Source organism: Clytia hemisphaerica, unplaced genomic scaffold (genome assembly GCF_902728285.1).
Source record: "Clytia hemisphaerica strain Z4C2 unplaced genomic scaffold, Clytia hemisphaerica genome assembly, whole genome shotgun sequence".
Classification (NCBI taxonomy): Eukaryota; Metazoa; Cnidaria; class Hydrozoa; order Leptothecata; family Clytiidae; genus Clytia; species Clytia hemisphaerica.
In genome coordinates, this window is record NW_027104530.1 from 1065882 (window position 1) to 1090943 (window position 25062).

General features: G+C 33.9%; 1 protein-coding gene across 2 annotated transcripts in view; it reads left to right on the forward strand.

Moving 5' to 3' along the window:
- Nucleotides 1–9923: 9923 nt before the first annotated feature.
- The window catches only part of LOC136822264 (uncharacterized), a 43361-nt gene continuing 28222 nt past the window's right edge, over nt 9924–25062 (forward strand). Inside the window, exons 1-5 of one of the 2 annotated variants that reach the window (XM_067078502.1) lie at nt 9927–10243; nt 13279–13321; nt 13825–13871; nt 21607–21862; nt 22667–23358. In XM_067078502.1, coding sequence (XP_066934603.1) covers nt 10082–10243; nt 13279–13321; nt 13825–13871; nt 21607–21862; nt 22667–23010 — 852 coding nt within the window. In that variant the 5' untranslated portion in view covers nt 9927–10081 and the 3' untranslated portion in view covers nt 23011–23358. Of the gene's footprint in view, nt 10244–13278; nt 13322–13824; nt 13872–21606; nt 21863–22666; nt 23359–25062 lie in introns of those variants that run through there. The other variant, XM_067078503.1, reaches the window with a different exon arrangement.

Consider the following 25062-nt stretch of genomic DNA (forward strand, 5'->3'; position numbering starts at 1 on the left):
AAGCAAAAACAAAAACAAGCCCGTTGTTTATCAATTATATTGAATTTATTCTTTCCATAAACTTACAATTTTAGAATCACCAACAGAAAAAACCAACAATTATCTATTAACAAGCCAACAAATTTTTGGTAAAAAAATTTAAAACCACAAAAAAATGTTGCATTTAGTTCCCAGCGAGAGGAAAATAAAATAGTCTTAAGGTCTAAAAAAAGATTAAGCAGTTTCAAAAATGCTTGAATTCTCCTTAAATGAAGCAGAGAATGACATAATCTTGGATTTCACTTTTCAAATGTTATTGGTAAGAGCTCTGATAATAAAATCAGCCTGAAACACTACCAGAGTGCATTTTATGGCCTTAAATGAAAATTTAATTTTTAAATATAATTATTTGTTTAAAAAAATAAAAAGGCAATAAGAAATACAAAATAATACTTTAAAAATTATTACGCATCTTCAAAGCAATGCATTTTACAGTGATGTAATAATCTCCATTTTTTACAAAACCAAAATAATTTAAAAATCAAAAAGAAGGTCTTTATTCAAACCCATATGCCATAAAAATGAAAGTATCACTTTGAGGAACAAAATTACAAGTTGAGTTATGGATCACTTCAAATCCCAAATACATGAAAGCTCTCAATACTTTTGCCTCTTCAATTTGATTTTTGGGGAAGCACAACACCACATTAGTAACTTCAAGCTTTTCTTCGGCATAATCAAGAAGAGTGACAAAACAATCACGACTACCAGCTGGAAGAGTACCATCAGCAAACTCGATATAAAGGGTATCTTGGAGAACAGAACCAGACCATTTTGAGACATGATGATTGCCTTCTTTGAACACAAAAAAGTAATCTTTGACTTCAACCTCTTCCATATTATCTTCTGACCCATCCAAGCTTAGCCTATCTAGAAGGCCAGCCACATTATCTAGTAAGCCTTCATCAAGCTTTTTATTGACCAGCAAACCAGAAGAAGATTGTTGTTGTGCATCATCGATCGTACCACCAACCAACCCGCAACTTGCATTTATCGTTACGGTCAACGGGACAGACCATTTTTTACGTTTCTTCTTTTTCCCTCTTTGTTTGATGCTTGTCGGAATAATGTTGACGTTTCTGCTGCCTGGGCAGAACTCTTTTAATTATATTTTTGATTTAAAAAAACCTTAAAAAGAAGAGAAAGTTATAAGAATCTAGATAAAAAGAATACTACCCTTAGACAAGTTAAATTAATCTATCTTCACTAAATTATTAATAATACTTCCTAGAAAAAAGTGTAAAAAAATAGCCAAGTAAAAATTGATATCATCCTATGCCACTGTTAGAGAAACTGTTTCGGAAATGAGCTACAATCATAGATAATAAAGTAACTAATAAAAAAATTATCAATTTAAAATCACAATAACATAATAAAACTATCTTTATACTACTGAAAAAAATACTGAGAAAACTCATTCTACTTCACAAAATTAAAAGAAAATTTAGTTGGAGCAATATCAAACTACAAACAAAACTGTGAGCAAATACATTACGCAAATACTGATCTCAATTTACAAAAGCTTTTGTAACAAAGTCATTTTTTGTATTATGAAAACCTTTTTTTTTTCACAAGAGAATAACAGGTTTTGCAAGAAAATACAAGAAAGTTGTTATTCATAAACAGAACATCTTAATGAGAAATATTTCCAAATAACAAAAATATCATTTATTATTAATTGATTGAGCCTGGGTATCCAGAAATTCTTACCTCTGACAAACAAAGTTTCTAAAATTTGGTGTTTAATTGATAAAGTTTAAATATGGATGTATAAAGAAACAGGAGATGTATGCTATTGTAACCAATCTCACCCTACGATTAAAAAAGTTACAATGTAATTGTATGCATGCTCAGTCTCATATATCGTGCATTTTCAATGAGCTCTTTTATCCATCTTATTGGCTCATTTAAGCTTTAGAAATTAGATGAGACGAGATCCATTGTTTCTGACATCATTGTAAGAAAATATTTGGACTAAAACAAGGCCTGTAAACTTGGCAATCCTTCATCAAATGAAAAGATTTTTTGATCAATGTTTTCTTTAAGGTGAACTTTATTGCTTGATACTTTCCTCTAAAATTCTCTAGCAACTTTATGTCTACAAATTGAATCGAAATTGTGTGTGCTTATAAAGAGCTTTTCATTTTCTGGCTTGAGAAAATATCTTTTCAAAACAAAATTCAATGGATAACGAAATTGAACATAAACTTCTTTCGTGGACAAAGTTTTATTTAATTTTCGTATAATATGAGAAAGCTAGAAATCTTAAATATTGATAGTAAGAATGTTCAGAGAAATCGCGAGTTCTACTAAAAAGTCATATTTTGTCGGGCGGGCTTAGTATTTTATTTTGATATATTTCATAAAAAAGAAATCAAAAGACTTTAACGACCAATTACCGACAAATTCAACTCTTGTTTTATACCTTCATGGTTTAAATGACACAGCCTGTGAGTGAACCCTTGTTGACAGACTCTCAAAACTTTGGAAACTCAGGCAGACACACATAATCAACTTACCACAAGACCTCTTTAAGAAGCTCCGAAAACTTTCAAAACAGCCACATAAAAGCTCCCAGTCATCAGCAATTTTGTTTACAAATGAGCTGTGTTTTCATTTTGATTGGTTTTCCTTTTTCTGCAAAGTTTTTTTCATTTTCTTTTTCCATAAACTAACAAGCGCATAGGAAAATATAAAAAAATTTGCAAAAATTCTGATCTACAGTGACTGGGTATGTACTGACCAATATGCACTTTCATTTGCAGGGAAAAATATCCCTGCAGACGAGTTAGTTGGACCAGACCATAAACAAGAGACAAGATTATAAAAAAACTAGTGGTGAAACAGTTCACGGTCTTACAGAATCTCACTCAGTCCCAGAAAGAGATAATAAATGCAAAGTGTAAAATGACCAGAAAATGTTACATTGCTACCTTTATTTTAAGGGGCCTTAATTTTTAAAGGAGCCTAAGACTGGATCCAGTGCGATGATGAAGTGCCAGGGCTGCAAAGAATTTTTGGTCACTCTGACATTATGTCCGACTGAAGTGAAATTGAATCCAGTTGGTCAGACTCAAAATCTTCTCAGTCATTCAGACATTGTAATTTTTTAAATAGCAGGATACATATTTTTTAACTTAACTTTTTAACTTTTAACTTTAACTTTTTTAACAATATGAAAATAACGTGTAAAAGTTACACAGAAAGCTAATAGATAAAGAAATAACTCGTTCATACAGTAATAGAGAAAGTGGTATGTTGATAAAGGTGAAGCACTCTTAAAATTTATGAAGAAAGTGATTTGATAAAAGTGATATTTGAAACACTCCTAAACATTACGAAAAAAGCAATTCAATTAAAGTGATATTTGAAACACTTTTAACAGTTAGGGAAACCATCCAGGATCCTGCCATTTTATAAGCCAGCAAAAACTAAGAGACACTTGTAAACTCAAGTTTCTTACCATTTTCCATCGAAAACAACCAAAAACATTGCTACTTCCCAAAACCGGAGACCAAAACAAATTATCTTCCAAGATTATGGCGCCCTTTTAGATCTATTGTTAAAGGCCATCTAAAATGGTGGAAAGAGTTGCGGGAAGACAGAAGCACTCGTTGCTAGCGAGTTATGTCATGGACTCCACCGCAGCGCACAACAAACAGTGTTTCAATGAATATCATTAATTATGAGAATATCTTATGTGCTTAACTTCAGTAAACTTCCAGTGCTTGATGAAGTTAAGGTAAAGTTAATTGTAGCCGTTTGGTCAATTTGTATTGCTGAAAGTTTGAAAAAGTTTTTCTGACGCAAAAAAAGTTTTCAGCTAATTAAAAGCACAGTGTGCTTATACTAACTATGTTTGCTACATCGTCTAGGCTAGAAAGTGAGAAAAGACACAAACGTCAGTTTTAATGTGTGTTGTTATGATTTTTTTTATTGCAGCTGAGTACAGGAACTCGCCTAATGCTCCTAACTGTTTAAAAGTTACAAAAAAAGCAATTTGATAAAAATGATCTTTGAAAGACTCCTAAAAGTAACGAAGAAGGCAATTCGATAAAAGTTATCTTTGAAACACTTTTTAAAGTTACGAAGAAAACAATACAATAAAAGTGATCTTAGAAACAGTCTTAAAAGTTAAAAAGAGGCAATTAAAAAGGAATAGAGAATAGAGTTTTAAAGGTAGGAATGTACAGAAGATTTGCTCTCAAATCAAGTTGATGATTTTATTCATCTTTTCATTTGGACATTGTGACCAACAAAAAAGATTTTCAGTCGGTCAAATGGCCTTTTCAGTCAGACATTGACCGATGACTGACGCTTATTTGCAGCTCTATCAGTCTGTCAGTAAAAATCTATCAATCCATCAGCAGGCAAAGTTTCAGTACTGTAAATGGATTGATCAATTTCTACAGAAAACGAAAGTGATCCTTTTCCCATGGACAATAGAAAGTGACATTTTCGATTTATTCAGCACAATATAAGAATAGCTGGAGACACTGTCCTGGTATGAAACATGTATGTGCAAACGGGAACTATATACTTATGTAAAAAAAAACCTTTAACGTTTAACACTCCTTTGACTTTACACCTCTCATAGCTGTCAACTCTCCTGTATTGGGCGGGACACTCTCGCATGCCAACGTCTTTGTCCGCAGGAAAAAAAATCAGCCAAAACTCTCGCATCTCCCACATTTCCAAAAAATTTCCGATTTCCTAAAGAAAAACATTCAGATTTTGAAAAAACAGAATGGCAGAGTTTCTAATTTTGGAAAATTAGGACAAAAATTTCCCCAATTTTCCGAAAAAAATTTGCGGGAAAATTCCTTCCAACTTGGAGCTCTCCTGCATTTTTGTGAGGCAAAGTTGACAACTATGTACTCATTTTTTTTAATTTGATGGTCTGGGATGGAAATCATCTTATTACAGCCTTTACTTTTGATCTACATTGAAAGATCTAAATAAAAACTTATAAATCTATCACTCTCTCTCCCTTGGTTTCATGGAATTAAAAATGCAGCTGTCTACTTACTACTTTAAAGGGGAACTAAACATTTTTTTGAAAATACCTAAATCACATCACATACTTCCAAGGAATGACCTCTGAAAATGTTTTTCTCTAAAAGCTTCTCTATCAAAAGATATAGCTCTTTATGTTTACAGAAAATCTAATCTTTTTAAAACAATGCGTATTTTGTTAGGGGAATAGGTCGAGCCATCTGTTTGACGTAAACACGTTCAGAAAGTAATTGGAAAAGCTCTTACTTTTAGTTGATAGAGAACCTTTAACTTTTTAGTGTAGCCATAACTTTTTTTCCACAAATGGTTTAACCAAGAGACAGAATTCATTAGAAAGCCATTTTTGAGTGGAGTAAAAATATGTTTGAACTTTCGAAAACAAGTGAGTGAAAATGATTTTAGAGTCGATTGAAAAAATTGAACTTTTTATTGGAATAAGCTGAAAACCCCAAATTTAGCCCACGTAAAACTGAATCCTTCCTGAAATCAAAAATGATTTTACTATCTTCCTAATATTTCTCGGTCACGAAATAAAAACAAGCTTTAAAGTTGATGAAAATACACAAAATTCATAGAAAATATGAACGATATGACGCCAAACATGTGTAAAGTGGGGGTTTATTTTAAACAAATTATACGTTTTTTAAAGAAGGTTTGATACAAAATAGGAAAGACGTTGAGAGTGGAAATTATATTTTTTCGAAATTATACTGTGTTGTGTAGTTCTTGGAGAGAAAAAAAGCATGACCTCAAAAAATGGTTAGTTCTCCTTTAACAGTCAACCAGTTAGGGACCGTGTACAAATATTGTTTCATTTTTCAACAAATTTACACGATTTCTTTCGTTTCCCAAATGATTTTAATCGTTTAAGAATCGTACCAATTTAAAGCGATGTCAGACTGAAATGTTATGAAACGATTTTAAACGTTTTTCTTTAAACAAAAAGTGGTAAAACGATTTGAAAAGAAAGTCTTCAAGTTCAAACGATTTCCTAATCAATTAAACGAATTTGAAACTATCAAAACGAATTTGCAACTATCAAAACGAATTTCTTACCTCTAAAACGAATATCATACCTCTAAAACGAATTTCTAAACTAGTAAACGAATATCAACCTACTAAACGAATATCTGAAATATTAAATGAATATCTAAACTGTTAAACGATTATGTCTGGTACACGAACAGATTTTTGATGAATTTTAATTGAGCAAAAACGATTTCATTTTATTGGAACGTTTTGCCTTTGGATTGAATGTTTTTCTATTTAAAAGAACTATCTATATAAACCTTAAACGATTTTGAGAACACCAAACGATTTTGAGAACACCAAAAAGATTTTGAGTACACCAAAACGATTTTGAGAACACCAAAACAAAATCTGGATATTTAAGACGATTGTAAACGATTTTCAAAATTTAAAACGAATGAAAACGAATTCCTTTTCATAGTTTGTCAGTCATCGTTTAGAAAACGATTTTTCTTCAAACTTTTGGCTACTAAATCGTTTCATACCTTTTCACTATACGATTTTTTCTCAAATGATTAAAACAATATTTGTACACGGTCCCTTAGTCACATTAGTAAATCAAGCTTTCAGAAAAACAACATCAGTCATCTACAGGATGTATTTGCAACAATAAGGATGAAGCCTACATGAATCAAGTTCAAGTCAAGAACAAGACAAATAAATAAAACTTGAAAACTTAAAATGAGACAAAATGACCAATTGTGACCTTGCAGCAGCCAGAATATGAACCAACCAAATTTTGTCATTCAATTCCAGAGACAGCTCTTTGGTTTTTAAGGTCTTGTGTATACAATAAAGTAAAAATAATTCCACACATAAATGGGTCAGTGTTTGAGGTCTGGCAAAATTTCCAAGAAATAGACTATCTGTCGGTGCGCGGATTTAGGTCTGTTTAGGTGGGTTCTGTCTCCCTCGTAGATCTTTTTCTTGAGAAGTTGATCTTCAAATTATTTTTCAATGTTGGCTTGGCTCAATTTTTTTCATCATTCTATGGCTCAAAATTTTAGGCAATTTCTCATAGTTTTCAAAAATGTTAATTTCATTAAAAAGCGCCGGGTTATTTTTTCATGAATCCCTTTAGAAGTTTCGTGGTGCATTTTTTTTATTACATGTCAAGTAAATGATAGAGTGCTCTCCCAGCATTATCTTTGATACACATTTTGGCGGGACGCTAATGTGACTAACTGTCAACTACATTCAGAAGCAGTATGGCTGAGAGATTTTTTAGTACGTGAGACCACATGTTAAGACCTTCAATTTTGTTATACAAAAGATGTGTACTGATTTCTAGGAAGCCTCTATTGCACTATTCATCTGTCTCCCTAAACTTAACTACTTTATGGCTGAATATATTCTATGAAAATCTAGGAAAAACATTTTGCCAAGATATACTTGTAAGCTATTTTTTCTTTCCAAGAAAGATGTGTTCTGAAACTTTCTAGGGTTACTAGGCAACAAGATCAAATCAATTTTCTCTTGTTTTCTTAAAAAAATGTGTTCTGAAGCTTTTTATGGTTTTCTAGACAACAAGAACACCTTGATTAAAACCCCTATCTTGTCGGTTGTGGCTTCTTCATAATGACGACAGACATATCTGGACTTATTTCCTGGTTCTATGCAAGTTAATTTCCTTGTCTTCTAACTGACTAAATGAATTACAGAAAGATCGCCAACTGTGGGATTCGAACCCCCCAAATGCAAAGTTCCATCGTTTGGAAAATCAATGCCTTATACACTGCACCACGGATTCATGCCAGGAAAGTGTTCCTGATGGCTATTGTACAAACTTAACCACAACGTAACCACACCCAAACCACACCCATACCCAACCTTACAAGGTCGTCTGCAGGTCCTGACACTATTCCCGCATGCCGGATCTGAAAAATAGATATACCGTAACTTGGTCTAATGTTGACACCCCTCCTCTAATTCCGACACTGTTTTTATCAGCTGAAAGTTATAGAAAGGTTGAAACTGTTTTTCTTTGATTGGTGATGCTTAGAGAGGAATAATCCTTTTTCAATCAGTGATTCGAGCTTTCATATCATTCCTTTCTCTAAAGGAGGGTGTAGGAATTAGATGAGGGATGTTGATATTAGACCAACTTATGGTATACTGTATCAGGGGGGGGGGTCGGTAGTAAAATCTCAGACATAATGACGTTTACTACGGTGGTGGTGTGACGAAAAATCAAAAAAAAATTTTACTACCCAGGGTAGTTAAATACTAAAATTGGTGGTATCTATGTGTTAAATGTTGAAAAAATTTTACTACCTGGGTAGTTAAAACTGGTAAAATTAGCAAATTTTAGCTATTTTTTTTTTTAGCTATTTTATAATTTGAAAAAATTTTCTGTTGGAAAGTTGTTTGCTGCAAACAAAAAATTCTCGAAATTTTTTGTCAATATAAAAAGACTTTAATTCTAAGGGAAAAACATTAATTTTTGCACTACGTGAAAAATGTGTCACAGAAATAATCATTTTTTAGCTTTTTTTGCAAAATCAGTCCGAAAAGCAACCAAAAAATAGGTGGTCTCCATGACAAATTGTCCCAAGAGCTTTTACTACCAGGGTAGTAAAATACCTCTTCCAAGAGTCTGGGTGGTGGTATGTAAAAATTCGTAAAAATCCTTTTACTACTCATATATGTCTAAGATTTTACTACCGACCCCCCCCCCCTGACTGTATATATCTTTCGCTTTTATGAACCATCCTTCACATACTATATTTTGTCAGAACACATCATTATTTCTACAGGAATTGCCCTCATGGGCGTTGGAAGGAGTGTATTTATTAGATTAAAAACCAATCAGCCAATGCCCTTTCGGGGGCTCCTGTTGGTGATTTATGATAACTTTTCAAATCGCGTGGCCTACTTTGTGCTTGTAGCTGATTAATTTTTCAATCAGAATTTTCTTATCAGAACAGATAAAAATTTCTAGCTGAAAAATACTCTCAGGAGACATTGGAAAAAAAGGTCGCCTTGCTGGCTGCTTTCGAACATTTAACAATTTTAAGGTCACCATAATTTTTTAGCGTTGTGGTATAGTGGACATCAACCTCTCTTGATACAGGCAACCAAGGTTCGATTCTCACTCACAACGGTTCACTTGGCAAGAAGTGAACAAACCTTGGCCGGGTACTCTTAGGTTCCAAATAAACGGGCCCCCCCCCGCTTGTTAATTTTTCAAAAATTTTCCAACCCCCCCGGACCTTATTAGGACCCCCCCGTTTATTAATCTAGAAGAATATTTTCAGCTGTCAAAGAGAAGGTCCCTTATTTTGCTCTAAATAGCGTGATTTTAGCCTATTTTTACCTTATTTTTGGGTTTCAGAAGTACAATTTCCAACCCCCCCGGCAATTAGGTCCCCCCCGTTTATTAAAAACTAGAAAATTTTCCAACCCCCCCCCCCCCGTTTATTCGAACCCCCCCGTTTATTTGGAACCTAAGAGTAAACCCATGCCATGTGAGGGGAATTCGGTAGTCAGTTCAAGGTGCTGCTCAACCATAATAGAAAAGACATGATAAGAAAAAATCCCAAAAAACCTAAAGCCAAAAACTTGTATGGTTTCACCTATATGTAAAAGTCTATATATACCTCAACTATCTTCTTATACAAACATTTACTCAATTTGATGTGAGCTTTCTTGACAGGCAGAACAGCGCCTCTCCAATCAGTTTGGGATATTCATTGGTCTGTAAATTCAACTTTGGTCTGTAATTTTATTTTTTCAAGATTGAGATTCCGGTCTAGAAATTAAATGTATAAAAAATATTTAATTTACCGAATGATAATACGGCCAGGCAAATGTTTTCGAAATAGCTGTTCGGCAAATTACTCTCTAGCTTATGAAAATGGCGCGCTAAAATCAAAACAAAAATTTTTAAAGTTCGAGCTTTCCTTTCTTCTTTAAACTTTATAACCAAATTTATCAATATCTGAATGTCAAATTAAATTGTATCTGTGTGTCTTTCGAGAGTAATAAAAGAGAAATCATGAACGAAAATCTATGGAAAACCTACACTGCTGCTAAAGATAAGCTCCAAAAATCTACAGAAGATGTGTACATGGCTCGAAAGGAAATTCCAAGATTTCTTTCAAATCAACACTTGGAAAAATTACAAAAGTCTATAATCCCAATTAGCAATACAACAATGGTAGGTGTAAGGAAATTTAATTTTTTCACTAGTCAGATTTATAAAGATTATATTATGTCTTTGGATAGCTTCTTAATCTTGACAAAATTCAGTTAGACCAGGCCCTGTTGATACAAGCTTGGTTTGTGTGTCCTCCATATCCCTCCGACCGACTAAATCTTTGAGAAAGTCAAATTTTCGGGTATTCTCAAAGTTGGTCTGTGAGGCAGTTAAAGGGCCTTAACCGAGGTGGTGAACAGACTGATGAGACTTACCTATGTGGGCGATGTATGTATGTCGTCTCCAGTAGTTGCGACAATCAGAGATAAAGCAATGGAAATAGTGAATTTCTTCTCCTTGTTTGATTGAACTCTCTCTATCATCCATTTTTCACAGAAAAATGTTTGATAGCCAGCCAGTGCTTTGCGTGGTTTCAAATTATGACCTTTTTAAACACTGACCTTTGACACAAAATAGTGCACGTGATGATAAACAAAGTATTAAAATGCTGCACACGCGAATGTGCTGCCAGGGTGTCTATGGAATTTTTGTCACCATTTTCAAGGTTTTATTGGCAAAATTTCTGTGTTTTTTCAAGGTTTTTTGCACCATTTATATATTGGGTATTTTCAAGGTTTTTCCCCAAATAAGAAATAAAAAAATTATTACGACCAAAAAAAATTTCCAAAAAAACTGCTTCAATTGCTTAAATTCGATTCAAAGATAATTTATTTTCCTGCATAACATAACACTAGAAATTTACAATAATTTAAAAATTATATAAATAAATTGGGGGAGCAGGACATGCTGGCCATCCATATAGAGGTTTCACCCAAACTAATCAATGGGATAACTACCTGGTTAGGAGCAACGTTTAGAATTTTTAACAATAGTTGTGTATAATAAATAATGATAGATAGATAGATATGAACCCTCCGAATGCATTCGGGATGGGTCCTACCCACTTTTCTATCAGAAAAAGACCAGGACACTTTTTCTGATCATACTGAGTGTACTAATACTGTAGGCGAGTTAATCAAGAAGCTATCTTACGTACGATCTTTCGTGAGTTTTCGCGGGCTAGAGCCAATCTCAAGGTAACTGCCCGTGAATTACTGACGCATAGCGTGGGGAGGGACTATGCGCAAATTCTCCATCTCACGTATATATATCGATAGATATAAGCAGGAGCCACGGGAATTTACCTTACGCGATTGGGCTGAATCGTTTAGGACAAAAATCACCCGAAAAAATTAAACAGAAAGAAACTTTGGTAATTTTTTTTTGATTCTGACAAGTTTGAGCTGAGAAAATAACAGAAGATTTTTTTGAATCTCGTCTGTGGAAACTATGATTATACAAACAAAGTAAAGGATTTATGCACAAAGAAGGTCAAGATGTAGTGTAAAAATATCGTTGCGGACTTTTTATAAAACCAAAACAAACAGAATTTTTTCTGGTTCTTTGTTTTTCTCTCTTTTTATCTGCTTTTTATATGCCTCAAGTCCAATACATTCAAGTAACCAATACATGAACAGAGTACCATATTCTTTTTCATGTTTTCAGTGTTTCGTTGGTGCCACCATCAAGTGCGAAGAAGCCAAAGTTATAATGTCACCTACCAAACACAAACAGAAAAAGACGCTCTGCCAAGCTCAAATAAATTACCTTCCACCGAAGCATAACGAAGAATCTTTATTGTTGTTCCAATTCAACTGCTACAACTAAGTGCGAAGCAACGAATTCATTTGCTCTCCATCACATAGATTGTACGTACAAATAAGCCTGAGCAAGACTGATGTCACACAAAGCTAAACTTCAACCGTTCGCAAAAATAGATAAAGCGCTATCTCTGACAACCGCTACTGCTTAAGTTCTCAATCCTTACTGAAAATTTTTATAGACTGGTCATCTTCAACTTCTTCGACTATAATGTTATAACGTCAGAAAGTTGGTTTGAGTCTAAAGGACAGCCAGCACGACGGAAGCTTTTTATATCTGTCGGCGAATAGGAAATTTAAGCGTTTATAGCGATTGACCGACGAAGAGGAAACTTCGGGTATTTTGTGAAATCTGTACGGCGGCGCCGACCTGCCGTACCTTGGTCGTGCCGGCATCTCGTTTCCTAAAAGGTGATATTGATACCTTGGAATGCAAAGAAGCAGAAGAACGGAACACCTCCAGAGAAAACTCAGACCTGGTTGCACACTTTTTATAAGAGTGTTTTTTTGGTAATGTAATGGTGAAGCATTCATTAGAAATGCAGCTAATAGGATGACAGGCTGTCAACTGTACACTATGCTCTTACATTTATTTTTTTTTATAAATAAAGTATAATTTTGATTGGTACCTATGTAAACTAGGAATGAAATTATGAATAGATATTTTATCAATGTTAAGAATTCATTGAAATGATAAGTCTAGAATATTTTTGTTTAAAAATGTTGAAAAAAAATTAAAGTATATAGAGAAAATGTGACTATGCTTGTCTAGTAAGGGGATTTTATAGCCAACAAAAGCTGGAAAAAAAAAAAAAAGAACAATTTTAAAGTTGGGGCCGAAAGTGGATGTGGAAAATAAAACATTACGTCTACGTCTAGATCGCCTTTTTGCTTAACCACTTTTTTGCTATGCCGTGAAGCTTTAAATCAGGCTAAACGCTCGGATCCAGTTAAAAATCACGTAATAGATTCCGTACGTATAGATAGCTCTTGCTTAACCTCGCTAATAAGAAATTTTGACTCCAAAACATGCATACTACATAATCTTAGAAACCAAAGAAGATAAATTAAGTGCTTGCTATCTCTTTATCTTTCTATCTATATATATTTAATTAACATCAGGCCCGAAGACCATTCCTGCTACATAGAATGTCGATGTTGGACCAACTCAGTAATATACAAATTTGAAAGGATTTTAAAAAATTCAAAAAATTAAATTGGAGGCAGAACAGGCCCAACGACCTTTATAATGGATTCTTTTAAAATCATAACAGTTCCAAGTGCATTTTAATGAAACCAATATTGAATTAATTATTTCTCTATGTGATTTTTCAGAATGAAGACTGCCAAAAGAGACAATTATCATGGTTTTGCAAAGGTAATGATTATTGAATCAAATGTAGGTACCAGGGTATAGTACTAGAGTTAGAGAAAATCAGGTATGTACAACTGGACCTTCAAAAACTGAACCTTAGAGAATTTGAATTTATTTTTGTGAAAAAGTTACACTTGAGACTATGAGAGAGACCAAAAAAAAGGGAAATCCCAATTCCCAACCCTTAAAATATTTGGCTTTTTGTCTTTTAGTTGCTCTGAACGGGGGAGAGGGCCATTAATGGATTAATTTGACAATATGTTTGGACAAATATTGTAGTCTGAGATTCGAGCACAAAAACGAACCTTACCCTCACTTAAAAGTTTTTTTTCCATTTTAAGAGTTGTGTTTCGATTAAAATAAAGCCAAATTTATTGTCGTAAAGGAACAAATTCAATTCACTATTACTGCAATGCTATGCAATACCTGGATGAAATTTAACAAACTGTGTTTCATTTACTAGAAGAATAAAAAATAACTTTCAATCTTAATTTTTTTTTCATCAGAATCAACTAAATGTCCAACAAGCCAAGAAAGAGAACAACTGTTTCAGGTAATCAAAGTTTTCTTATTGAAATTAAAACAACTCTTTGCGTAGTCTGAATCGTAGACCTACTCTTTGCGAAGAGTTAAACTTTTGCTTTAAACAAAATTAGAACTAGAAGTGTGATGCAATTTAGCATTATGTCTTCATAGGATATCTATTTTCATGTTATATTCTCCACATCGTTGTCCGCAATATTTTGCTTTGGGAGAATCGCATTCTCTGATAGCATAAGAAAGATAACCTTGACATTTAGTTTCGTTTTGGAATGTTTGGTGTGTGGTTGACCATGGACTCCATTGACCATTAATAGGTGGCCAATAATAACATTTCCAATGTGTTGTGTAGTAGTCTGCTTGTACTGAGTAAAGAAAAAAGAAAACACTGTATACAGATTTTTATTTTTCATAAGCAACCAAGCTGCTAAAGCTTGAACCCTCAAATTAGCCAATTTTTTTCACTATCTGTACATAAAAGCTTTTAAATAATCTATTCATGCACCCCTTGACCAAAAAATTTACGATATAATATAATATATTATAAAAAACAAATTTGAGAAAATGAAACTTTTTGAGCTGGTTGTGCTCCGAAAGATGGCAAAGTATTTGAGAATATTATCAAGCATCTATGAGTGCATTTTTCCTAGACATCTGTGACGGTGACATTTTTTGACATCTAGATCAATTTCGATCAGGCATTGATCATCGAAACAATTTCGATGTCTTTTCTTTGTGCCATGCTCACCACACGTTGTACTGCAATGACTCCACTCAGTCCATTCACCCCATAATCGACCTTCTAAATAATATATATAAAGTATTTTGAAAATTATGGTGAATTTAGGAAACTTGTTTTCGAATCTCAGGATTTCCAACTTTTCTTGTGAGCAAAGGCGGCACATTTTAGAAGTGTTAGAGTAGGATTAATGGTGAATTTAGAAACTTTTTTTTGATCTCCTCTGTTAAAATTAAAAGTATTTGAAAATGATCTATGGTGAATTTAGGAAACTTTTTTGATCTACCCTCTGAAAAATGAAAAAGTATTTGAAAATAATTATGGTGAATTTAGGAAACTTTTTTTCACTAATTTTAAGAACATTCTAAAGGGCAAGTTCGAAACCTTTTGAATTCGAACTACATTATTTGAATCTTTCTTGCATTTGAACTAAACAAACCTGGAGCTCTTCCAAAAACACTCTACAGAACTAATATCCATTTTGAATTACAAAAACAAAAAAAAACAAGGCAACATCGCACCAAACGGATGATTAAACCACACGCTTGCAGGGCTAAAAGATAGATTAGGTACGAGGTTGAGGTTGGGTTGGAGGTTACACTCTAGCCCGGGGGGGGCAGCGGGTTTACCAACTGACGGTATGTGCGGCGAAAAAATTGGCTTTTAACAAATCGGTGAAATTCATACCCTTACAGTGTATTTTTTCTAATTTTAAACTCTTCTAGAGCAAAAAAATGAAGATTTTCGAACAAAAATTTGTAATTTTTCCTAGGTAGATTTACTGAAATTTCCACCCATACAGTGCATTTATCAAAAGTCCACCCTTTCAATATATTTCTGATATTTTGAAAAACATGCCCTCAACCGCCGCACATACCCGTTAGTCAATTGGCCTACTGTCCCCCGGGACTGTAGCCATTTGGACTTTAAACTCAACGACGATTCTTACCGTAAACACAAGCACCTTGAGTCTCTTTTTGAACTATAATAGAATAGTTAAAGATATGTTTTTACTCAATGCGACACAAATCAGAATAAATGTTACCGTATATTATTCTGGCTTCGTTTTATGTTTCCTTCTCTTAATAGACCTTCTCGGAGTTTCTGATTTTTCTAAAAAAGCGATTCATTGTGGGTTTGTTGCGAGTGTATTACAATAGAATTCCCTCGAGGAATTCCTGAGAGATTTCTACTGTAATGCACTCAAAACAATCCCACAATGCATCGCTTTTTTAGAAAAAATCAAAAACTCCGATAGATAGAGGTCTATTGTTTTTTTCGTGCCTTTGACCGGGGAATTTTGTCGTTCGCCGGGCCTAAATAAGACCCCTTTCAAAATGAATTTTTCGCAACCCAGGAATTGAAGTGGGTTATCTATACACGAATAGTTTGAATTTTTATGATGATAATGAAAAACCCGAGTCTTAAAAAGTCTTATCCGGACAAATTCGCAAATACGGCTGTAATTTTTAACACTTTTAGCAAAATGCTGACTGTCAGCAAAAAAAAAATAAAAAAAGTTTTGTAAAAAGAAAAACATTTACCGGGATCCAATATTTCAGCATAAAGAATAGAATCTCCATCATGGTCACATGGTTTGTAAAAGTAGTTTGGCACCATTTTGGAAGTTTTCGTAAATTGAATAAAGAAAGACAGCCAATGAGTAGAAACACATTTTTGAACAATAAGAAACATCCAAGAAACAACTGCAAATGCAATTATTTGTCGCATTTCAGGCCATTTCTTATCGAGTTAGCACTCCTTGAAAAGGGGCTTACGTTAAAACTTCTGAGTTCATGCCTTTTTTGTCTTCTTTTATTATCAGCAAAAAAAAATTGATCAGGGAAAAAAATTGACGAAAATTTTCAGGGGGTAACGAAATATACATGACCAAAACTTTCACCCGATTTTTTTATCCCCGATCAAAACATTTACCCGTTCAGACAATTTTCCTTTAAATCTGAAAAATAGGACATCAAATAATGGAGTGTGCCACTTTTAAACCTTATCTCGGCATGGGTTGATGATCATCAAATAATGGAACTTTAAAGGGTTTGTTTTGATTGAAAGGTCTGATGATACTGATGTAGTAAAAACTTAGTTGCTATTTTTTGTTGACAAAAGTAATAGAATTTGAGGTCACATCTCTAAACAAATTGTTTGCAGGACAACGTTGCGTCATGGTTGCGTAAAAAAGCAGCTTTAACCCTATTAGCCCTAGGGGGTAGAATCTACCACGCTGGTGTTCTTATGTGTATTTCTCGAAGAAAAATTTTTGATGCGACTACTTGAAACTTTCTGACTTTTGATAAAATCTTATTAAGAGTACTTGTGCAAAGTTTTAGGGTGTCATAGGTCCTCTAGATCAGGTTTTATGACTTTATTGTGAAACATGACATAAAACCAAGCTAAAATTGCTTAAAACTCAAAATTTTTAAAATTGCGATAACTTCTGAAGTATTGATCCAATCGTATTCAAATTTTGAAATGTGATAGGTATTAACAATGTGATTTCAAAAAAGTCAAATAATCGAGGGTGGTAGAGTCTATCCCCCCCCCTGGGGCTACAAAAGTCAAAAAAAGGTTGCGGTTAATAGGGTTAATTTATCTGACTCAGCATGAACACTCTTTCTAAAAGAAGCTCCTTTTGTTTCCGTAGAAAACCTTTAAAGATGAGAGAGTCATAATTCAAGAAAGCTTACCATTATATTTTGGTGTCCAATATTCGATTTCTTCTAACGGTCCAGATGAAGGTTTATCTTCATAATACAGGGTTTTGCTATCTTTGTGGATGGATACATAGAAATTTGACGAGAAAAGTGTATCTCCGTATATCGTGCTACTATCATTGAAGCACATCTTCTTATTTCGACTGATACTTATTTTATCCTTTTCCAAAATCATGTAATACTCAGCATAGAAATGTGACCTAATATAATAGCGTGAGGTTGAGAGACATTTTGGACTTTGTTCCAAATACCATAAGGTTGTTTTCGTGGGTAAGCTTTCTTCAATGAGAGACACTGCCGTCTCGTTTTTCCCGTTTTGGATATCTTGTTTGAAAAATCCGATAAACCAACCGGGAAACGTTCGGGATTCAAAACGGACACCGGATTCATAAATATTGATTGCGTTGGCGAGTAACGAGTTCGAGGTTGCCATTAAAAGGGTTAAAACAATTGATGTTATTTTTTGCATTTTGTTAAATCATATGTGTGAATTTCAAATATCTGGAAATGTAAAAGTAGTAATTAGTAAGTAAAAAAAGTAAAAGTATCATTTTAATGACCAGAGAGTTTACAATGTTTTGACTGCAAAGTGTCGAATAAAAATTGAAAATGAATTGTCTGCGTTTTTAATGGAGCTGAATGTTTTTGCAGAATAAGCAAACAGACTCATGAATAGATATACTGGCTTTAAAATGAATTGTATTTCATTCATTGTGGTATAGTAACGTATTGTTTCAATATGCTTTGATTGAGTTATAAAAATACCATGTTTTATTAATGATTATTGGGTCGAAGCGTCAATTGATTTTAGAGTAAATGAGGTCTTTTCGAGTTTTGTTTATATTGAACTTAGTGGAATTTACGAAAATCCTGAATAATGAAATGAAATATTCGAATTTGGTGATTCATTTTTTTTATCTTACAGTACACGCTTTTTTTTATAAGAATACACAAAAAATTAAGAATATGCTAAGAATATCACCTTCATGGAATTTTGCTACTCAAGCTAAGAAGTCATTTTTAGAGCATTTTAAATTATAAATTGCCAATTACCCCCAAGAATTAAGAATGCTGTAAGCATATTTTAGAATGATTTTCCCAAAAAAGTTAAGAATATCCATGATGAAATGGATTTACACCATTCTTATAAAAAAAAAAGCGTGTACCGGGTGACCCACGAAAAAGTTCAGACGTTTCCCGACGTCTTGAGGCCGAACAAATGTCCCAAAGTGCTTGGAGTTTTGATATTTAGAAAGTAGATATCCTAACTTAAAATTTAAGCTATCACGTTTTAAATTTGACCGACTTGTTCTCTGCTTATGAGCTTTTAAAGTCAAAATTCACTTTACGGAAAGTGTAAAAAACACGTAAAAAAGGGGTATCAAATTTGGTATTTTTAGGCGTTTTTGATATACAGTTTTTGAAAAAAATATATGAAAGCGCCAATTTTTATAAAAACTAGTCTTGTTTTAAACGAAAATTACTTTCAAAGGTGTTTTTATTAATTAGTAATGTCATAAAACTCGTTAAATAAGTCAATTTGTAAGTGATTTTCTAATTGATTGCATGAATTTAATGCCTCTTTTTTACGTGTTTTTTACACTTTTCGAAAAGTGAATTTTGACTTTAAAAGCTCATAAGTAGAGAACAAGTTAGTCAAATTTAAAAAGTGATGGCTGAAATTTTAAGTTAGGATATCTACTTTCTAAATATCAAAACTCCAAGCACTTTGGGACATTTGTTCGCCCTCAAGACGTCGGGAAACGTCTGAACTTTTTCGTGGGTCACCCGGTATATGTATCACAAACAAATAATACAGCACTCCCCTCAAAAGGACCGCTAGATCTTACCACCAGGAGGAAAGAACCCCAAATAGACATAAAATGAGCAATAATAATTGATAGATGAAATTCATTTAATGTCTCAAGGGACATATAATCACCATGGTAATTGTTTGAATATTAGGCAAGTGATGTTCGTGAAGTAATTTTTGAAAAGGTCAATAGGAGAGCGCACTTTGAGCAAAGACTAGAATAACAGTCCCCAAAACGCCCAGTACCACAGAAGAATTTTATATGTATTCTACACGTAGTGTGGGATTAAAAATGGAAGTAAGGTTATCTCAAGTTGATGAAGGCTGTCAAACATCACAAGTCTGCCATTAGAGTAACCTGAGCAATGCACAGGCAATTAATAATGCAAATGGAATTATTTACATTATGGTGGAGATTGGTCTGGACAAACTAAAAAAACACATCAGTCGATTTTCGCAATTTTTACAGATTTATTGATGAAGACCTTGATTCCCGATAGAAAATTTTTAACAACTGAAACCCAAAAGCTATAGCCAAAACAATCCAGAGAAGAAATTATACGACAAATTCAATGGTAAAAATTGTTCAAAACAAATGCTCGAAAATTTTCGCGGAATTTAATTTCGCGAATCAGAGTTTCAAAATGATAAATTTCGCGGAATTTAATTTCGCGAATGAGAAATTTCAAAATAATTTTATTTACAGAGAAAATGTTTTTCATATTTTTCATCGATTTCAAGACATATTTCAGTCACATTAACAAACTTCAACAACAAAATAATTACATCAAATATGAATGTTTCTATGATAAGTCATGATTAAACTCATCGCCGTCTTCTTCCTCCAAAAAATTCGCGAAATCAAATTCTGCGAAAATTTCTTCCGTGAAAATTTCTTCCCTTAAGGCAACCATTCTCATCCGATATTCAAAGTATAAACAGATTCGAATCACAAATATAGTTTAAATTCGAATCACACGAAATAATGAAAAATTTCAAAAGATATTCAAATTTAATCTGTTGAATACTAAGAATATATTTTTTAATATACAAAATAAATCTGTTTGTGTGCATTATTTTTAATTAATGTAATTTATAAATTTGATGCACTTTACACCGAAACAATCGGCCAAACGTGTCCAAAACTCTATTCTCCTTCAAGAAATTCACCCGAGGGGCAAATCACTCAGAAAATGGTGTCAGAAGGCTCGTACGCTAAATGGTGTACGCAGGCACGACGGAAGCTTTTTATATCTGGTACGGCGAATGAGGAAATTTAAGCGATTTTACCGACGAAGAGGAAAACTTCGGGTATTTTTGTGAAAATCTGGTACGGCGGCCGCCGTACCTGCCGTACCCGTTGCGTCGTGCCTGTGTACGAGATTTATGATTTATTTTTGATTTATTGATTTATTTCTGATCTATTTTTGATTTATGATTGATTTATGATTTATTTTTGATTTATTTTTGATTTATAAAATTGTGTACGAGATTTATTTCAGTGATTTGCCCCTCGAATTCACTTCAATTCAACTCTAATCCCACCATTGAACTTCAAAATTTTCAACCATTAAAACAGTTGAATTTCTGCCACTTTTATCATCGTGTCATTTACTCTTTTGTTATATCACAACAACTGGTGGAGAACTTTCACATGGGCACTGGGACAGGGTTGTATCTATCCTTGAAATGCTTAAGTCCAGATTACGTCTTTCCCTTTATTCCGTCTAAAAAAAGCTTGAAGTTTCACCCCCGTTTTGCTATTTTTTGATACAGTACAAACAGTGTTAATGTTCCAATCTTTTTTAGATGTTTCTTATAGGGAAATAAAATTTTGACTGCATATCCGGAATTATTCAGTAATAATCATTTCAATGATTAGTCGATGTTTTTGCCAACAAAACTTTCCACATCCTCATCCCCTGCGTTTTATCGGCTTTTGGCTTACTCTTAGCCCCAGATAATACACTGCACCGTTTTTTCAAATGCAAAAGATTACTCTTAGGTTCCAAATGAATGAGGGGGTTCGAATAAACGGGGGGATTGGAAAATTTTCGAAATTTTGATAAACGAAGGGGGTTGGAAATTGTACTTCTGAAACCCCAAAAATAAGATAAATATAGGCTAAAATCAGGCTATTAAAAGCAAAATAAGAGGCCTTCTCTTTGACAGCTGAAAACTTTCTTAAAAATTAATAAACGGGGGGGGGGGTCCTAATAAGGTCCGGGGGGTGGAAAATTTTCGAAGCGGGGGGGGGGGCGTTTATTTGGAACCTAAGAGTGTACGTAAACCAAAGACAAAACATACGATTTCAATAATTGTTGTTGTAACATCAGATTTTTTTATGCGAGCTCTCCAACAGTTCCTCAGCCAACACCAGCGTATTTTCTGGCATCCATCTAGTAATGTAAATAAAGCCTGGGATACATGGGGACGAGGTTGAACTTTCCAAATTCTATTTTCTCAGGAAGTAGATGAGCTAATCCAAAGAAATCGTCAACTCAAACAAATCCAACAAGTCAAACAAAATCTCAATTTAAACGAAACTCAAGCTGTATTATTCGGAAAACCAAATGAAGATATAACACTCAACGACACTACATCTTTTTATGCTAGTAAGTGTAACCCGAACCTTACAGAACAAGGCACCGTTTACACTAGTAAGAATATGACGGTTGATGATGAGGAAGGAGATGACACATATACTGTGGCAAATGGTGAAGGTATGTTGAAATCACTCTGATTATCATTGCACAAAAAAATAAATGATACGCGTAGCCTAGTTAATCAAGCCCGTATTCAGGCTAAAACGCACGGCTTAAGCAATACAGTGTTTTCGGCGCTTTAAAGTTTTCTTTTATTCACGGATTTTTAAGTTTACTGTTGGAATACTGTTATTCAGTCACATTTTACCATCAGATTTATCCTAGTGACTGAATCAAACTAGCTTACAATTCTAAGTTATGATACGTGATCATTTGTTTTGGCCTTAATTTGTTCAGTGGTGCTTTTAAACCGGTCTCCACTTACATAAGTGCCGGGGTTCTTTTTAACTTGAGAAAGGATCAAGTCATTTTTAAACGAACCTGAAATAACGACGTCAGAATAAACCAATCGAATTGCTACCATTTCTTTTCGATCGCTGTTAAGCGTGACAAATTTGAGACTGCAGCGTTTTCAAGTGAGTTGAATGAATCAATTTCGGATCGTCATCCAAAAATTTTTGAAAACCGTGGATATCTCTTGAACCAGAAACCTTCAATTCCAAATTTTTGCAGTAGAGGGGGGGGGGGTTTGTGAGATGCAATTTTGCACTTTTTGTTTTTAACTGTAAAATGTGAATTCTGCAAAATACCACAAATCAGAGATTTAAGTCGCTTGTTTTTTTTTCACATCAGCTGAAGCTATTATCTAAAAATGTTGTCTGATGGCGGGGTGTTATTTTCATTTTTGGGAACTTGAAACAAGCTTTTATTGTAGTACTGAACAAGAATCTAAAGGAGAAATCTATATATTGTTTTCATCAGAATCATCAGCCAAACAAAATGTCACACACGAAATCACGACCAATCTATCTACAGCAAAACATAACCAAAGCAAGAGAAAAACGAAAGATGAAAACAATCTCAATTATGTCACCACTGAAGAAACTGAACATAAAGATCGGGACACGAATCGGACACCGTCCGGAAATAAGAAAAAAGTGAAGAAATCGGACGTTCATATAGAAAAGGTTGATGATACAGATAGCCCACGAAAAGGTAATAAAGGCGTGCATCACTCTATGGTGCTACCTGAGGTTCAAGATCCCTCCGTTGGAACGCCCATCCGCCCAAGGCGGACATCAAGAAGACGAAGTACTGTGAACTAGAAACAGAGACTTGACTTTGAAAAAATTATGTAAATATTGCCGAAAACATAACTCGAATGAAAATGCCATTATGTTCATGAAAGGACCGTTTAGTGAGTGAAAATGATAATACTGCTTCAAATTTAGATGAAACTTCTCATGGGCATTTATCAAACAAAGGACATACCAAATGTAACAAAGATAAATATACCTTTCAATTTTGAAAAACTGGAAAGACATAATCGGAGTATTATCGATAAAGAGAATGAAGAAAACCTTAGATCAGGTATGCGATATAGAATTTCATTTCCTTAGAAATTTTAGTTTCAAATTATTTATTTGCGTAAAGATAATTCTTTTTTCCATAAATCTCTAAAATTTTGAAAAGCTTGTTTTATAGGTTCAGTAGTTCAGTTTTGGTAAAAGAATTCTTGGTCTAACTTTAGTTGTCCTAGCATCTGAAACTGTTTGTCTGTCCGAACTAAATGACAGCGCAGAAATCTCATAAATAGTTTAATTTTTTATTTAAAAAAATAAATGTTGGTCACAAAAGGTCTATCTTTAACTTCGATGGGTAGCTTGGAGACTTCCGATACGATACAATTACAGTTGACGCTGATTCGATTTTCAAGAGGAATTGGATTTCATCGAATATCGAATGGTAGAATATCGTTTATGAGAGCTTCTTGTTGCCTGTGGCTTTTAATATTATCAAATAATGGAGTGTGTCAAATAGTAGTTTGCTGTCCTTTCTTCTTTGCTCACTCACTCTTTGGCTTACTTAGGGGTGTTAATTTGATTTTTGGAAATTTTGTAATTGAAGGTTGGGAGGACAGAAAAGACTACTATATTGCCTCTATAGACCTTATAAGAGTTTTTGATTTTCTAAAAAAGCGATGCATTGTGGGATTGTTTCGGGATATTACAATAGAAATCCCTTAGGAATTCCTTGAGGAAATTCTATTGTAATAACCCCGAAACAATCCCACAATGCATCACTTTTTTAGAAAAATCAAAAACTCCGATAAGATCTATCAAGTATTGTGCAATTCGTATGCTCAGTTATATAAGTTATGATTAAGGTTGGTTGATGTTCTAATTTCTCTAATCCGAACGCATAAAAGAAACAAAATATGGTTCGACTTACGGAAACTAATAAACGTCTCCTATTTATTTTCGAAAATTATTATTGATGATGACTGGCTTCTCCTTACAAAGGATGCTCTGTTCTGTATTGAGAGGTTTAGGAGTCGTCTCGTTAGAACCGTCTTACGCTGTAGTTTATACTGCCTACCAGCTTCCATGACAATGACATACAGTTTTTGAATCAAGGTGCGTTAATCCGGCGTTAACCACCAGGGAACAAGGCCAGCGCGCATTCTCACCTTGATGTATTGTGGAATCGATACCTAGGTATTGGTAGAGTCACCGACAGGCTTTTTGAGTTTCTGTCTACCCAATATCCTCACATGGCAATGGGAAGGTACATTTACTTGTCAAGTGAATCACAGCACCGAGTGGGAATCGAACCCCGACTTCCTTGACGGCAGTCAAGATTGATAACCACTACACTACTGCACAAGCCTCAAGTTCCTTGTGAGCCTTGTGAGCCAAGTGTTGTTCTGGGGGTGCGATAAATCTAACAATTTGTGTGTACGGTTTTCTTATGTCTTTATTCTATGAGCTCCCAAATACTACTAAATCCCAGATCTAATTTCTCCAAGGAGCTGATAGCTATATCAACAACCTTGCGCATAATGATGCCCAATGTGTGTTGATATCCGCTAACATAGCTAACATTCTTATAAAATTGTTCTTATAAAAAAAGCATTTAAGGTAGATTTCTAAAAACAAGCCGATTTTACATATTAGTCATCTTTCATAGTAATCAATTATGATGAGGCCTTTATGAAGGACCTTATCAAAGATATTATGTTTTAAAGCTTTCTGTCATCTCTCGTTAAGATATAAATTTATCATTATTATTTTCAAAATCTTCAGATAAAAGAACTTGAACCTGCTTGAACGCCCTTAAAATTCTAAGTTTATTTATCAAAGATTTGAAATTTTAAA